This window comes from Anolis carolinensis, chromosome 1 (genome assembly GCF_035594765.1).
Source record: "Anolis carolinensis isolate JA03-04 chromosome 1, rAnoCar3.1.pri, whole genome shotgun sequence".
NCBI classification, from domain to species: Eukaryota; Metazoa; Chordata; class Lepidosauria; order Squamata; family Dactyloidae; genus Anolis; species Anolis carolinensis.
In genome coordinates, this window is record NC_085841.1 from 179,217,688 (window position 1) to 179,234,289 (window position 16,602).

The 16,602-nt window shown below is 45.2% G+C and overlaps 1 protein-coding gene across 4 annotated transcripts in view; it reads left to right on the forward strand.

Moving 5' to 3' along the window:
* The first annotated feature begins 1,648 nt into the window (after positions 1-1,648).
* Positions 1,649-16,602, forward strand: part of fn1 (fibronectin 1) — a 103,741-nt gene continuing 88,787 nt past the window's right edge. For all 4 annotated transcript variants that reach the window (XM_008113554.2, XM_008113566.2, XM_008113572.2 and 1 more), the window contains exons 1-2: positions 1,649-1,999; positions 8,282-8,410. In XM_008113554.2, the coding sequence (XP_008111761.2) occupies positions 1,840-1,999; positions 8,282-8,410 (289 nt within the window). In that variant the 5' untranslated portion in view covers positions 1,649-1,839. The remainder of the gene's footprint in view (positions 2,000-8,281; positions 8,411-16,602) is intronic.

Here is a 16,602-nt window from a genome sequence, read left to right on the forward strand (position 1 = left end):
CCAACCTAGCAGTTCAAAAACATGTGAATATGAGTAGATCAATAGGTACTGCTCCGGCGGGAAGGTAATGGCGCTCCATGCAGTCATGGCAGCCACATGACCTTGGAGGTGTCTATGGACAACGCTGGCTCTTTGGCTTGGAAATGGAGATGAGCACCAACTCCCAGAGTCGGACACGACTAGACTTAATGTCAGGGGAAACCTTTGCCTTTATCTATGCATTTTTACTGATTGAACTCAATGGGATGTACCAGTCGGACACAACTAGACTTCATGTCAGCAGAAAACCTTTACTTTCCTTTACCTTGAATCCCTAAACCGCCCCCTTGGCTACGGGCTTGGGTAAGCTAAAGGTAAATGTTTCCCCTGATGTTAAGTCCAGTCATGTCTGACTCTGGGGGTTGGTGCTCATCTCCATTTCTAAGCCGAAGAGCCGGCGTTGTCTGTAGATACCTCCAAGGTCATGTGGCCGGCATGACTGCATGGAGCACCGTTACCTTCCTGCCGGAGCGGTACCTATTGATCTACTCACATTGGCATGTTTTCGAACTGCTAGGTTGGCTGGAGCTAACAGCAGGTGCTCACTCTGCTCCCGGGATTTGAACCTGGGACCTTTTGGTCTGCAAGTTCAGCAGCTCAGTGCTTTAACACACTTCGCCACCGGGGCTCTTACGGGCTTGGGTACAAAGGCAGAAAGGAGATGAAGGAATTGATAAGAAGGATACCAAACAGTGGGGGGGCCAAGATGTCAGTGTGAAACCAATCCAAGGCTTTGGTCAGCGAAGACTTGAATGGGACTGCAGTTCTACCAAGAGTGTATAGGACTGGGCTACAGCTCCCATTGATTCCCAGACATGACTCCCAAGGCCATAGCCAAAAAAAAAATAAAAAAAATAAGGGGGGGGGGGGTTGAAACTTTTTTTTAGCGAATCATGAAGAATACAGTAGAGTCTCACTTATCCAACACTCACTTATCCAACATTCTGGATTATCCAACGCATTTTTGTAGTCAATGTTTTCAATATATCGTGATATTTTGGTGCTAAATTCATAAATACAGTAATTACTACATAGCATTACTGCGTATTGAACTACTTTTTCTGCCAAATTTGTTGTCTAACATGATGTTTTGGTGCTTAATTTGTAAAATCATAACATAATTTGATGTTTAATAGGCTTTTCCTTAATGCCTCCTTATTATCCAACATATTCGTTTATCCAACATTCTGCCGGCCCGTTTATGTTGGAGAAGTGAGACTCTACTGTAGTTTCATAATGCAAAATATTTTAGAAACCTGGCTCCATCGATAAACTTCAGCGGACACTCAAGACAGATAAACCTCAGTGGACACTCATGGGGAATTGGTTAACCAGTTAAAATTCATGAGTAAACCAGGTTTGTTTAAAAACCTGAAACATTTCGGGGGTGGGGGGGAGGTTGAACCCCTAACCACCACCCCGCTTGGCAACAGCCCTGATGACTGCTGACTTTTAGACATTTGCAGAGGAGGGGGAATCCAAAAAAGAAAGAAACGGAAAAGGGAGAAGCCCTCCTCGCTTCAAGCCTCCGCTCTTTTGTTTGCCCTGGAATGTGCCTCTCTGTGACGTCACCGGCGCGTCCGGGCCAATCAGCGAGCGCGGACTGGTTCCAAAGGGGTGTCCCGGTGGGTCCCTCCTCCTTTTGAAAGCAAGTGGATCTCTTTTTCCCCCCTTTGCCCCCTCCTCCGGGCCCGAGATATAAACCCCCGCGGCCCCAGCGCTCTGCCCTTGTTTCCCGCAGACGTGTGCGGTGTGCTGAAGAGGTGCAAAGGCGGCCCCAAAGCTTTCTCTCATTCCAAGATGCCCAGCAGCCCGGCGTCGAGGCGGCTGCTCCCCTGGCTGCTGGCCTTCTGCTTGGCGACGGGGGTCTGGAGCACGCGGGCCCCGCAGGACAAGAGCAAGCGGCAAGCCCAGCAGCAGCAGATCGCCCAGCCCGCCCTCCCCGCCGCCCAGAACAAACGTGAGTAGCCCCACGGAGAGAGGAGCCAGCCAAGGAGGGGGACAGGGGGCGTCGGACTCTCTGCAAAGATGCATTTTAGCCAGAGAGATTGGGAGAGAGAGCCTACAGTGGACCCCATAGAGCTCACGGTCTCATGCTGTGCTTCTCAGTTGGCTCCAACTCATGATGCTGGGCATCCTGCTGCAGGGCTTGTTCACAAGCCTCCCTTCCAAGGCAGAGTTGGGACTCCAAGCCTGGTCTCTTACACTGCGCAATATCCCAAGATCTGATCGCAGATATTTACTTATTTATGGCGTCAATCATAAGTGAATTATAATGCATACAAAACCACAAACAAAGTTAAAAACTTGGCATTATACTACATTTCCTTTGACCACTTGAAGTGCCTCTGGTGTCGCTGTGAGAAGGTCCTCCATTGTGCATGTGGCAGGGCTCAGACCGCATTGTAGTAAGTGGTCTGTGGTTTGCTCTTGTCACTCGCATGTTGTGGACTCCACTTTGCAGCTCCATTTCTTAAGGTTAGCTCTACATCTCGTGGTGCCACCACGCAGTCTTTTGAGCATCTTCTAAGTTATCCAGTCTTCTGTATGCCCAGGAGGGAGTTTCTTATCAGCCACTGATTCCGGGTTTCAACCTGCCACTTTTGGACTCTTGCTTGCTGAGGCGTTCCTGCAAGTATCTCTGTAGATCTTGGGGCCCTTCTGCACAGCCATATAATCCAGAATATCAAGGCAGAAAATCCTACAGTATCTGCTTTGAACTGGGGGCCCTTGCACACAGCCCTATATCCCAGAATATCAAGGCAGAAAATCCCACATTTTCTGCTTTGAACTGGAATCTATGGCAGCGTGGACTCAGATAACCCAGTTCAAAGCAGATATTGTTAGATTTTCTTCCTTGATATTCTGGGACATAGAGTTGTATGGAAGGGACCAGAGTCATCTGAGGCCCCTTCCACACAGCTGAATAAAATCCCACATTATCTGTTTTGAAGTGGAACATGTGGCACTGTGGAGTCAGATAACTCATTTCATAGCAGATATTGTTGGATTTTCTGCCTTGATATTGGTGGGCTATATGTCTATGTGGAAGGGCCCTGAGTCCACATTGCCATATATTCTAGTTCAAAGCAGAAAATGTGGGATTTTATTCAGCTGTGTGGAAGGGACCTTGGAAAGCTATTTCTTGATTTAAGAGGTTGACGTGCTGGCTGATACCCGAACAGAGGATGGCCGGAGATGTCAATGCCTTGGTCCTTTCATTACTGGCTGCTACTTCCCCATGGATATCAGGTGGTACAATACCTGCTAAATAGTATAATTTCTCCAGCATAGACATCCTGTGATTATGCGGCATGTCTCATTAAGAGCCACATCTACTGTTTCAACATGGTGAGATATATTCCACACTGGGCATGTCTATTCTGCAGCAGAGTAGCAAAATGCAAAGGCAGATGCCTTCACTGTATCTGGTTGTGTTCTCCAGGTTGTGCTGTGTGATATGGCTGTATGGAAGATCCCAAAGTAACATGATTTTTGTTCCTGGGTTATAATTGTCACTTCCTAATTTCATAAAAACATGGAAAGAAGTTTCTTCGACTGCAAAAATTTTGTTTTTGTGGGACATATTACCGCACATTTTGCTCTTGTTTTTCAATGAATGCCTCAATCAATTCAACATAGTTTGTGGCAGTCACAAAAAACCAAGTTTCTGGAGTAAAACAGCTATTTTCAAAGGACCACACAATTACACTGTTTAGGTGTTTAAATTATTCTGTAACCCACCTCGAACCATGAGGAGAGGCAGGTAAGAAATAAAATTATTATTATTATTAATAATAATAATAAATCAACAGGAATAATTCAACACTTTCAAATCAGGAGCAGGACTTTTTGTTACATAGTGTAATAGATCAGCATTTGCAAGATTTGCTAAGCAGGCTGGTTTTCCTTTTTATGAAATAGTTTCTTCAGAGTCTACTGCACTTTGTTGCTAACAGAGTTGTGTAAATGTCTAGGTGGCGTTCAGAAACCTTTTGTCCCTGCCATATTTTTTGTGAGCTAAATTGACCCCATTTGTAGTTGGGACCCACAGTTTGAGAAGGAGTGTTCTCGAATCTTGGCCCAACACTTAAACCATGGTGTCTCCAAGCATGAGTCCCAATAGGTAGCAAAAGCCATTTTCTTTCCACCGAAAGTGTTACAGAACTACAAGTTGTTAAGACCAGGCTTATTTTGTGCAAAATGTACATATGGTGTGCAGAAATCAAAGTCCTGGTCCAACGGTCAAACACAAGGCAAAACAAAAGGGGATGGAAAAAGCAACACCACTGTTTTTGGGGATTAGCCAACTTGTCCTGTTGTGTAAATGTGCCTCTTCCTGAAGGAATTAGCAACTCAGGAGAACATCTTCAGCATGCCTTGCATTCACAATTTACACCTGGGCTCCAAATGACTCCTTAGTGTGTACATTAGTTGCAGCTGCCAGCCTTGTGTGAATGGGTTGTTGAAAGATGCCTGGAAGCCTTAATGTCCCTCCCCTTGCAGTTGTTTGGCTCAGGCCTGAGACTAAACTTCCTTGAGTTTGGCAAACTTCTTTTGCTAAACTTCCCCAAGATGAGGTATTTTTTCAGCAATTTGTGGAGATAGGTTGTGTTGCAGCTTAACCTGGGGCAGCAGGGAGAGAGTTATTTGGGCTTCTCCTAAATGGGTTGGAATAGAAAAGAATGAACAATTGAGGTCCCTTCTACACTGCCATATAATTAAATTATCAAACTACCACATTATCTGCTTTGGACTGGATTATATGAGTCTACACTGCCATATAATCCAGTTCAAAGCTGACCATCTGGATTTTATGTGGCAGTGTAGAAGGGGCCTCAGTTCTCTAAAATGACCAAATTGTCTTTCTCGGGAGTTGTGTGGCAGAGTGATTTCATCACCTTTTCACACTACTAAATTACAGCAATCTGCACTTTAATAGCTATGGCAATTTCCTATGGGATCCTGGGATTGCTAATTGAAGAAGGGCCTATGGAAGCCTCAGCTATATAATTCTCTCTGTTTGTCTCCAACTAAACTATACAAACCCTATAGTAAGATCCCGAAAGGTCACAGGTTTGAATCTGGGGAGCGGAGTGAGGGTCTGCTGTTAGTTCCAGCTTCTGCCAACCTAGTAGTTCGAAAACATGCAAATGTGAGTAGATCAATAGGTCCCGCTCTGGTGGGAAGGTAATGGCGCTCCATGCAGTCATGCCAGCCACATGACCTTGGAGGTGTCTACGGACAATGCCGGCTCTTTGGCTTAGAAATGGAGATGAGCACCAACCCCCAGAGTCGGACATGACTGGACTTAACGTCAGGGGAAACCTTTACCTTTTATAGTAAGATCTCATAGGAGGCAGTTATAGCAGTTAAAAGAGGGATCATATATGATTGAGTGCTATGAAAGGGCCTCTGAGGTGGAGAGGGCCAGGAGACACCCAGTTATTTGTGGTTTCTCATGGCATAATTTATCTCCCACCACCTCCCCCTTTGAAGATCATAATAATGAATAACATCCTGATTTTCCATCAGACAGCTTCCCATTCACACCAAGACCAATTTAATGGAGCTCAGCAGGACTTGCCTCTGAGTCAATACACTTAGGAGATTGCCTTGCAGGCAGAGCAAATTGGTGGTGGGTAGATCTTTTACTAGTTACTAAAGTCTACTTGCTTCTCTAACTGGGGCAGGATATGATTTTTTTTTTGCACTTTTCATTATTTCTTAGTGGCACAGTCATTTGTTTTATATAGATCTAGACACTTGTTTCATCTAGGCCACCACTGTCACAAGGGTTCTCCAGGATTTCAGGAAGAGTTTTAGCCCTTCTCAGAGACCCCTGGTGGTCTTCTGCCCAGGTTTTAACCAGGACCAATCCTACTTGGTGTCTGAAACCAGAAGGCACTGGATGTTTTCACAATGGTAGATATCTTGGTACATCTTCATTTTTAATTTTTCCCCTCCCATTGAAACCAGTGAAACAGAAAATATATGCACGTGTTGGTTCTCACCTTAAGGGTCATTAGAGCGGTGGTTCTCAACCTGGGGTCCCCAGATGTTTTTGGCCTTCAACTCCCAGAAATCCTAACAACTGGTAAACTGGTAAACTACAATTTCTGGGAATTGTAGGCCAAAAACATCTGGGGACCCTAGGTTGAGAACCACTGCTTTAGAAGAATCAGGGGACTCTGGACCCAATGGATGTAGGGCTGCTCCTAGTCCCAAGGAACTTTTCTTGACAGGAAACACCAATAATCATGCTTCTGTGCAAGGAGATGTTTCTGGAAGTTAACTGCGGACCTTCATGGACAGAATGCTGTCCTACTGGCAAAATTTCACTCCTCTGAAGGAGAGCATTATTTGCTTTATCTACCCCTTTGTGCTGGTCATGTACTGTAATAAAGTTTGTTGGTTGGCTTTATCTACCCCTGCCCTTGGTTTTCAGTTGACCTTCAGGGATGGAAAAGATTGTGCTCTCAATCCATTACACTATGTAACACAATTTTTGTTCCTGGGTTGTAAATGTCAATTCCTAATTAGTTCTATCATAAAAACATGGAACAAGTTTATGAAACTGCAAAAACTTTTATTTTTCCGGGACATCCTGGAGCACATTTTGCTATACAGTAGAGTCTCACTTATCCAACACTCGCTTATCCAACGTTCTGGATTATCCAACGCATTTTTGTAGTCAATGTTTTCAATATATCATGATATTTTAGTGCTAAATTCATAAATACAGTAATTACTACATAGCATTACTGCGTATTGAACTACCTTTTTCTGCCAAATTTGTTGTCTAACATGATGTTTTGGTGCTTCATTTGTAAAATCATAACCTAATTTGATATTTAATAGGCTTTTCCTTAATGCCTCCTTATTATCCAACATATTCGCTTATCCAACATTCTGCCGGCCCGTTTATGTTGGATAAGTGAGACTCTACTGTAGTTTCTCAATGTATATCTCACTGAGTTTCAACCAGCTCAACATAGTTTGTGGCAGCCACAAAACATAAAGTTTCTGGAGTAGAACAACTACTTTCAAATTAAGCATCACACAATTAAACAGGAAATAACACTTTCAAACCAGGAACATATTTTCCCCCAAATTTTGTTAGGTAGTGTTATTTAAACAAAACACTCTCCATGGTGTAGTTCATGCAATTCCTGAATAAGAAAGAGTGCAGCCTGGTTGATAGTTTCATGAGTTCAAATCAATGAAGCCCAGAGGTTTTCTTGAAGCCTAATCGCAAACGTCTGGTTTTGAAGCTGACACACATTTTTTCACTATACAATTGAGCCTGCTTAAGAGTCAAGGGAGGTGCCTGTAAAGTTAACAGATTTCAGTTTGGCTCTGTGGAGCAAGACAACTTAGTTAAGAGTAAGGGCCTGCTACAAAATTAAGTGTGCTACACTGAGCGCCAAGTGCCCAGATGTTTCCAAAAACAATTACTCCATTTTGTTATGTTTCTACATAAAATGGAAAGTAATTAGTATCTGCTATTAGCTGTAAATATTCATAATATTCAAATAGTACATATCATGTTTAGAATGTTTGACTTATAATTTCCTTTTTTAACCTTTATTTGTGCAGTTGTGTTTGCTAGAAGGCAATGGGAGAAAAGTGTAGGATGTGATGTTTGCATTATATCCTGATTTCATTTCATCTTTTCTTTTAAAGTGATACATATCTGCAGATGAATTACAAACAAACCCGAATGAAGTTGTTTAAAAAACAGTGGCAGGGCTCTTCATGTAAAGTTAATGCTGGAGAAAGCGTTTGGAAGCACAACATTGGAAAGCAAGTTCTACCTTGGCAAGGATAATGCTGCCTTAGTGACAGAGCCAAAGTTTTTCCCCTTCCAAAATCCTTTAGGTCTTTCCACTGACTTACATTAAATTTTGGATCAGGCTTCCCCAGCTGAGCAATGTTTTCCATCTGTTAAGCTGTTGCTCCAGAATTTGAAACCTCCAGCAGTTCAGTTCCTCTTTGCTTAAAACACAGTGGAAAAGGAGATGGACCGGATGGTATTGAAATCCAGCCCAGTCCTAATTTTCATGTGCCTAAAGCCCGTCTTCTCCCACATAGGTTTCAGGATGCAAAAAGAATGCAGGGTCTGGAGCTAATATATATTCCATGCATTCCGAAGCCCCCTCCCCTCCTTCCTGCTTCCTTGAAAAACGTTTTGTGGTCCAGACAAGTAAATGTAATCCATTCCTCCCTGTTTCTTTCTCAGCGGGATGCTATGACAACGGGCAACACTATCAGATAAACCAGCAGTGGGAGCGCATTTACCTGGGGAATACTCTGGTTTGTACCTGCTATGGGGGGAGCAGAGGATTCAACTGCGAAAGCAAGCCTGAAGGTGAGTTGGAAACTAGCTATAGGGTTGCCAGGGGGAGAGGGACTGGGGCAGGATGATGAGTACATTTGACCTACCCTGTTTGTAAATCTCAGAAAATGTAGACTGTCCTGAATTCATTTCTTCTCTCTATGGAGTAGATCACTTTGTTGGTTATTCAAGTAATTTCCCACTGATGGTGATCCAAAGGGTCTTCTTGACAAGTGTTGTTCTGAAAAGGTTTATCATTCTCTTCCTATGAGACACTTACTCAAATCACTACACTACACTGACTCCCTATTATGGCCTTTTAGCATATTTTTTGCATTTTTATATTGCCTTGCTCTTCCCATTGTAGATAGGAAGTCCTCGAGACAAATATACTATCTGTGCTCCACACAGCTCCTGTTGCAAGAGGTTTCCAGCTAAACACTTTGTCAATGAATCATTGTGCATCTCAGGCCCCTTCTACAATGCCATATAAAATTATCTGCTTTGAACTGGATTATTTGGTAGGGTAGACACATATAACCCAGTTCAAAGCAGATAATGTGGATTATCTGATTTGATAATCTGGATTATATGACAGTGTAGAATTATATGATTCTGACTTGATACTGCTAGAAATGGGACTCTGTACCAAAGAAGCCTTTGAGTAGCCAGGGCTGTTTTTGGCTTAGAACACAATGACTTAGGACAGAGGTGCCAAACTCTCTCCAGATGTTTGGATCTCCAACTCCCAGAGCCAGCTTGTCCAATGGCAAGGAATTCTAGGAGATGAAAGCCAAAACACCTGGAGGCTCACAAGTTTGACATCACTGACATTTTCCATTCTTCAAAATCATAGCTCTTGCCCATTGATTGCTATGGTTGCTTCTTGTGGAATCCTTCTGGGACTTGTAGTTTGGTAGAGCATCCAAAGGCCTCTCCCTCTACTGCAACCCCAGGATTTCACAAAATGGGACCATGGCAGTTAAAGTGGGATCATCACGCTAGGCCCCTGCCACACAACTGTATAAAATCCACCTTGAACTGAGTTATATGGCAGCGTGGACTCAGATAATTCAGTTCAAAACTGATATTGTGGATTATCTGCTTTTTTATTCTGGGTCATATGGCTGTGTGGAAGGACCCCTAGGGGGTCTTTAAAAGATTTAAATAAGAAAAAACCTTGCTGTGCAGAGAAATTCTACATGAACTCTTATGCAAGTTTCTAAAAGCAAACAGGACAGTACAAACAGTAGATACAAGGAATGAACTCCTGTTGCAAAACATGTTACTGATTAATTGTGATATGACAAAGATTTCTAAAGCCCCTTTCAGAATAAAAAAGGCTTCACAGAGCAGAGGTTAATAAAATAATAAAACCAATGAATAGTCTTCAGCACAGACTAAAATAACAAATCAAACTGCAACAGCAGATAAAAATTCTGTTAAATGCTCAGAGTATAAAAGTTAATCAAATGCAGATTGAGATATATAAGACTAAAATCTTCCTGAAAGAGTTCCTGAAATATACTTCTAATCTTTCAGTTGTAGACTCTCTCTGATCTAGACATTTATCTCTGTATCTGCCTTACCTCTTGGATCAGTAAGTCACTGCCATAGGCACTACTAGCACTACCACCAAAGTCCTTGGTGAATGACTAAATGATTCATACAACATTTTAAAACAAGAGTGAGCAAATGTTGCTCATGAGCTGCATGCAACTCGCAGACCTATTAATGTGGTATCCAATTTCCTCCAGCAAAGTTTCAGGACTCCCAAGAGAAGTCAAATTGCTTGACACAAACAATCAGCATAAGCTGAGACAAGAGATACATCCAGTTTTTCCACTGTGTCTTTCATACTTTGCTTTCTGTTTTCTCCCCTGGTTCTTTTAATTTGTTTCCACATCTAGTTTCCATTTGTGCTTTTTCTTTCTCTGGTGATACCCATTACAAGTATGACTCTCTTATCCACACATTTGATACCCATGGTGTCAAGGACAGAACGCCACAAGATTCAAAGTAACAGAGTTTATTAGATTACAGAACTCAAAAATGCCCGTAAAACACAAGGGCCAGGCAATTTTTGCCTTTAGGAGCAAAAAGGGGCAAAAGTAAATGTTCAAAAGATAAACCGGATTAAACCGGAGTTTAATCCGGGTAAAAACAAACTGCTTTCTTCAGCCTGGGTATAAACAAAACGAAAGCCAAGGAACAAAAGATAAAGAATGCAACTAATTGGCAGCAGATTCCTCTCTGCTGCCAACACTGTGTTTAGAGTAACTTGCGTCGCTCCCACACACACACACAGCAGACAGGATTCCAACACGAACAATTCAGCCAGGGATTTTAGCAGTAGAGTAGACCAGTTCCGTTCCGTAGATCAAAGCCAGAAGCAGACGTTTGTAGTTTTTCCAAGTCCAAGAAGGGGGGAAGACAAGCCGTGGTCAGTTCAGTCCGAGTTCTCAAAGCAGGAGATGGCGTCCGTCAAGAAGACGACGGAAGGTCAAGCTAATAAGAGTAAGCACAGGTTTGCACAAACAAATGCCCACACAATCCCTCCCGCCGTCTGACCCTGGATTCCAATCAACTTACGTCTCAGCACAGGAAAGTACACAAGTCTTCAGGGAAGCGTCCCACACACACACACGAATCCCAAGCGTTTGCCCAGATTACCTTGCCCGACGCAATTTGCAATTGCTCCCAAGCCCCATTTTATGCCAGTTACAAATCTTCATCACTGTCAGCTGTCCTCCTTAACCCGGGCGTTTCCTCATCACTTTCCTCGTCAGAGCTGGAACACCTCTGACTACGCCCAACAGCATCTCCAGCTGTGGATCCCGTCCCATCCCTCCAGCTAAGCCATGGGTCTAATCCTGAAGGTCCCCATTCATCTTCTGCCCCATCATGGCCAGTGGCCCCCAATTCCTCCCTTACCCGAGTCCAATCCATCTCATCCTCCTCTGAGCTAACCAGCCCTTCCTCCATTCTCTCCGTAAACCCTTCGAAAGACTCTTCGTCAGATGGTGCTGCAAATATGTCTCGCAGTCTTTTTCTCTCTCGCTCCTCGAGAGTATCCGACTCTCGAGGAGTCTTACGCCCACGCCTGTCAGAAACAGAGCCACGAGGCTCAATCATAACACTATCCCCTCTCACAAAGGCCTCCTCCCCCGATGGCGGAGAAGTGGCAGTGATACCCTCCGCTATAGCACCACGACGACTAGAGGTATCAAGTTTCAACAGCGAACGATGAAAGACTGGATGGACCTTTAAACTAGACGGTAAACGCAAACGAAACGCAACAGAAGAAATCTTTTTAACGATAGGAAAGGGACCCAAATACCGAGGCGCAAACTTTCCCCCAGCCTGTTTAATATGTTTGGAAGATAACCACACCAAATCCCCTTCTTCCAACTCCTCCCCTGCCTGCCTGTGGCGGTCAGCCTGAGTCTTCTGCGTTGCCTTAGCTTCCAACAGTAAGCGACGGGCAACATCATGCAATGCAGCCATTTCCGTAGAGCGGTACACAGGGTCCGAAGAGACCACATTGGTCGACGGCGCCACACCTCCCCGTGGGTGAAAGCCATAAGTAAGCTCAAACGGCGTATGCTGACTAGACGTGTGCACCGCATTGTTGTAAGCAAATTCCGCCACCGGTAACCACTTCACCCAAGCCGTGGGTTGATCTAAACAAAAACAACGCAGATACTGCTCTAAGAGCCCATTAACCCGTTCCGACTGTCCATCCGTTTGCGGATGGAAGGCGGACGACACGTTTAACTTAGTCCCCAAGCACTCATGGAAGTGTTTCCAAAAGCGTGACACAAATTGCGGAGCCCTATCGGAAATAATCACCTCGGGTGCTCCGTGCAAGCGATAGATGTGCTTTGTAAATAGTAAGGCCAACGTAGGGGCCGCCGGAATGGTTGAACAAGGAATAAAATGAGCCAGTTTACTAAATAAATCCACCACCACCCAAATACAAGTATAACCCCCAGACTTAGGCAAATCTGAAATGAAATCCATGGAAATGATTTGCCATGGCCTCTCCGGAACAGGTAAAGACGACAACAACCCTCTAGGGCGCCCAACAGGCGTCTTACTCTGCTGGCAAACGGCGCAGCTGTCACAAAAGCGCAGAATGTCTTGCCGCATCTTTGGCCACCAGTAGCTCCTGGTGATAAGCTGTACGGTCTTGAACCTGCCAAAGTGCCCAGCCATGGGTTCGTCATGGTGGGCTCTAATCACCTCCAACCTGAGGGCCCCCACTGGTACGTAAACCTGCCCCCTACGCACCAATACCCCGTCTTGATCTTGGAGATGCGGCAGTATGGTACGGTTACCTGCTGAGAGCAGCATCAGTTGCTCCTGTGTCCACACATCATCTTTCTGAGCCTCAAGGATCTGATCATGTAACCCGAGCTCATTATCTACAACACACAGCGAGGCAGTAGGCAAGATGGTCTGACATACTACCTGCTCATTGGTCTTAAATTCTGGCTTGCGGGATAAAGCATCGGCCCGCAAGTTTGCCTTCCCCTCCACGAACTGCACCTTGAAGTTAAACCTGGAGAAAAACAAAGCCCAGCGGATTTGACGCTGGTTTAACTTCTTTGCTGTTTGCAAGTGCTCTAAGTTCTTATGATCAGACCTGACCACGATCTGATGCCGTGCCCCTTCAAGCCAGTGCCGCCACACCTCAAACGCCACCTTAATCGCCAACAACTCCTTCTCCCATATGGTATAGTTCTGCTCGAAGGGTGTTAGTTGCCGCGAGTAAAATCCACAGGGACGCAAGGTCCCTGAGGAATCCTTCTGAGACAATACAGCCCCCAACGCGTAGCTAGAAGCGTCCGCTTCTACCACGAACGGTTTGTCAACATCAGGATGGGTTAGTATGTTGTCCGATTGAAAACTAGACTTAAGTTGTAGAAACGCCTCGTGAGCTTCCCGCCCCCACACAAATGGCTGTTTCTTGCGCAGAAGCTGCGTCAAAGGTACCGTGAGCTTTGCAAAATTCGGAATAAACTCCCGGTAGTAATTAGCGAAACCTAAGAACCTTTGTACATCCTTCTTAGTCTTCAGCTCCTGCCATGAGTTGACGGCGTCAACCTTATGTGGGTCCATTTTAAGTTCCCTACCTGACACTACATGACCTAGGAACTCCACTTCAGGCACATGAAAGACGCACTTGGAAGCCTTGGCGAAAAGCCCATTAGCCCGCAGTCGGTGCAGAACCTGCTTGACATGTTGACGATGTTCTTTCTCGTCCTTAGAAAAAATCAAGATATCATCCAAATAAATCACTAAAAATTGGTCAATTAGGTCCCTGAACACATCGTTCATGAACCTCTGGAAGACCGCAGGAGCATTACAAAGCCCAAAAGGCATGACTCGGAACTCGTGGCATCCGAAACACGTGTTAAATGCCGTCTTCCATTCATCCCCTTCCCGTATACGGATTAAGTTATAGGCCCCCCGCAGGTCAAGCTTGGTAAAGACCTTAGCCCCTTGCACCCTTGATAACAGTTCCGAGATTAAAGGGAGCGGGTACCTATCCCGAATGGTGTATTTGTTTAGGATCCGATAGTCGCAGACCAGCCTAAGTTCCCCAGTCTTTTTGGCTACAAAGAATACTGGTGCCGCAGTTGGAGAACTAGATGGGCGAATAAACCCCTTGGCTAAATTTTCATCTAGAAACTCCCGCAAAGCTTGCCTTTCCGGTACAGTCAAGGCATACAGCCTCCCTGCTGGCAGTTTCGCACCTTCTGCCAACTTGATGGCGCAATCATATGGCCTGTGCGGTGGTAATTTGTCCGCTTCTTTTTTACAAAATACATCAGAGAACTCCCCATACTCAGCAGGCACTCCCTCCATATCAGAATGAGTAACATTTAGAGTGCAACAATCCTGCCTCTTTAAAATCACTTTACGTGTTGCCCAATCTACTTGTGGGTTTACTACAGCTAGCCAATCCATCCCCAGGATCACATCATATCTAGGCAAGCTCGTAATATCCCACACAAACGTTCCCGTTACTCCCTGCACCTCCCACGTTACTGCTGAGGTTTCCTGGTTAACCACCCCAGTCTCCAGCAGTCTCCCATCTGCTCCTTCCACCCACACGTCGCATGCTTTGCGCACCTTAGGAATGCCATGCTTCTTAGCAAACTCAATATCTACATAAGAGACCGTGGCCCCTGAGTCCAGCAGTGCCAGAGTAGAAACAAGTTCCCTTCCCCCAACAGATAATGTAATGGGTACGAAAACATGCTTCCTCCCCTCAGTTGACTGCTTGAGGAGCCCTAGTGCGTTGGACTCACGTCGCACTAGGGCTGGCCTTTTCCCGAAAGCTGGGAAGGTTTCACATTACAACTTTTGGCAAAATGCCCAGCATTCCCACAGTACAAACACAAGCCCAGCTGCCTCCTACGGCTCTTTTCCTCTGTAGACAGCTTCTTAAAGACCCCAAGCTCCATGGGCTCTTCCCCCATCACCACAGGTGCCCTGGTTACATGCATGGGTGGCGCACACATTGCTTTTGAATGTTTACGAGCCTCGAACCTTGCGTCTAAACGCAGCACCTTAGCTACTAAGGCGTCCCAGCTTTCAGCCGGCTCCAAGCGTGCTAGTTCATCCTGGAGCATATCATTTAACCCGGCAGTAAATAAAAGCATGAATGCATTTTCCCCCCAATCCAGCTGGTGGCGATACAGGTTAAACTTATTCAAGTAATCCAAAACAGTCCCCTTTCCCTGTTTCAACCGATACAGAGCCCACCCAGCGTTCTCCGTGCGGAGAGGATCCCCAAAAGTATCAGTTAACAACTTTTTGAAATTATTCAAATTGTCCTTGACTGGGTCATTTCCCAAAATTAAATTAGTGGCCCATTGTCCTGCGGGACCGGTCAACAAACTCAAAATAAAGGCCACCTTGCTAGTGTCTGTGGGAAAAGCATGAGCACTGAGCTGAGAAAAATAAAGCTCCACTTGTGCCAAAAAGGTTGGCAACTTGCACCTGGTTCCGTCAAAGCGTTCAGGAGTCAAAACATGTCCTTTCACGGCATGAGCGGTTTGGCTAACGGTAAAAGCCGTTTGCAATTGGTCTAATTTGGCTCTTAACTCATCCATCGTCTTCCTGACGGGTTTATTGCTGCAATAAACCTTTTATGGGCGTCGGGCAATCTGTCAAGGACAGAACGCCACAAGATTCAAAGTAACAGAGTTTATTAGATTACAGAACTCAAAAATGCCCGTAAAACACAAGGGCCAGGCAATTTTTGCCTTTAGGAGCAAAAAGGGGCAAAAGTAAATGTTCAAAAGATAAACCGGATTAAACCGGAGTTTAATCCGGGTAAAAACAAACTGCTTTCTTCAGCCTGGGTATAAACAAAACGAAAGCCAAGGAACAAAAGATAAAGAATGCAACTAATTGGCAGCAGATTCCTCTCTGCTGCCAACACTGTGTTTAGAGTAACTTGCGTCGCTCCCACACACACACACAGCAGACAGGATTCCAACACGAACAATTCAGCCAGGGATTTTAGCAGTAGAGTAGACCAGTTCCGTTCCGTAGATCAAAGCCAGAAGCAGACGTTTGTAGTTTTTCCAAGTCCAAGAAGGGGGGAAGACAAGCCGTGGTCAGTTCAGTCCGAGTTCTCAAAGCAGGAGATGGCGTCCGTCAAGAAGACGACGGAAGGTCAAGCTAATAAGAGTAAGCACAGGTTTGCACAAACAAATGCCCACACAATCCCTCCCGCCGTCTGACCCTGGATTCCAATCAACTTACGTCTCAGCACAGGAAAGTACACAAGTCTTCAGGGAAGCGTCCCACACACACACACGAATCCCAAGCGTTTGCCCAGATTACCTTGCCCGACGCAATTTGCAATTGCTCCCAAGCCCCATTTTATGCCAGTTACAAATCTTCATCACTGTCAGCTGTCCTCCTTAACCCGGGCGTTTCCTCATCACTTTCCTCGTCAGAGCTGGAACACCTCTGACTACGCCCAACAGCATCTCCAGCTGTGGATCCCGTCCCATCCCTCCAGCTAAGCCATGGGTCTAATCCTGAAGGTCCCCATTCATCTTCTGCCCCATCATGGCCAGTGGCCCCCAATTCCTCCCTTACCCGAGTCCAATCCATCTCATCCTCCTCTGAGCTAACCAGCCCTTCCTCCATTCTCTCCGTAAACCCTTCGAAAGACTCTTCGTCAGATGGTGCTGCAA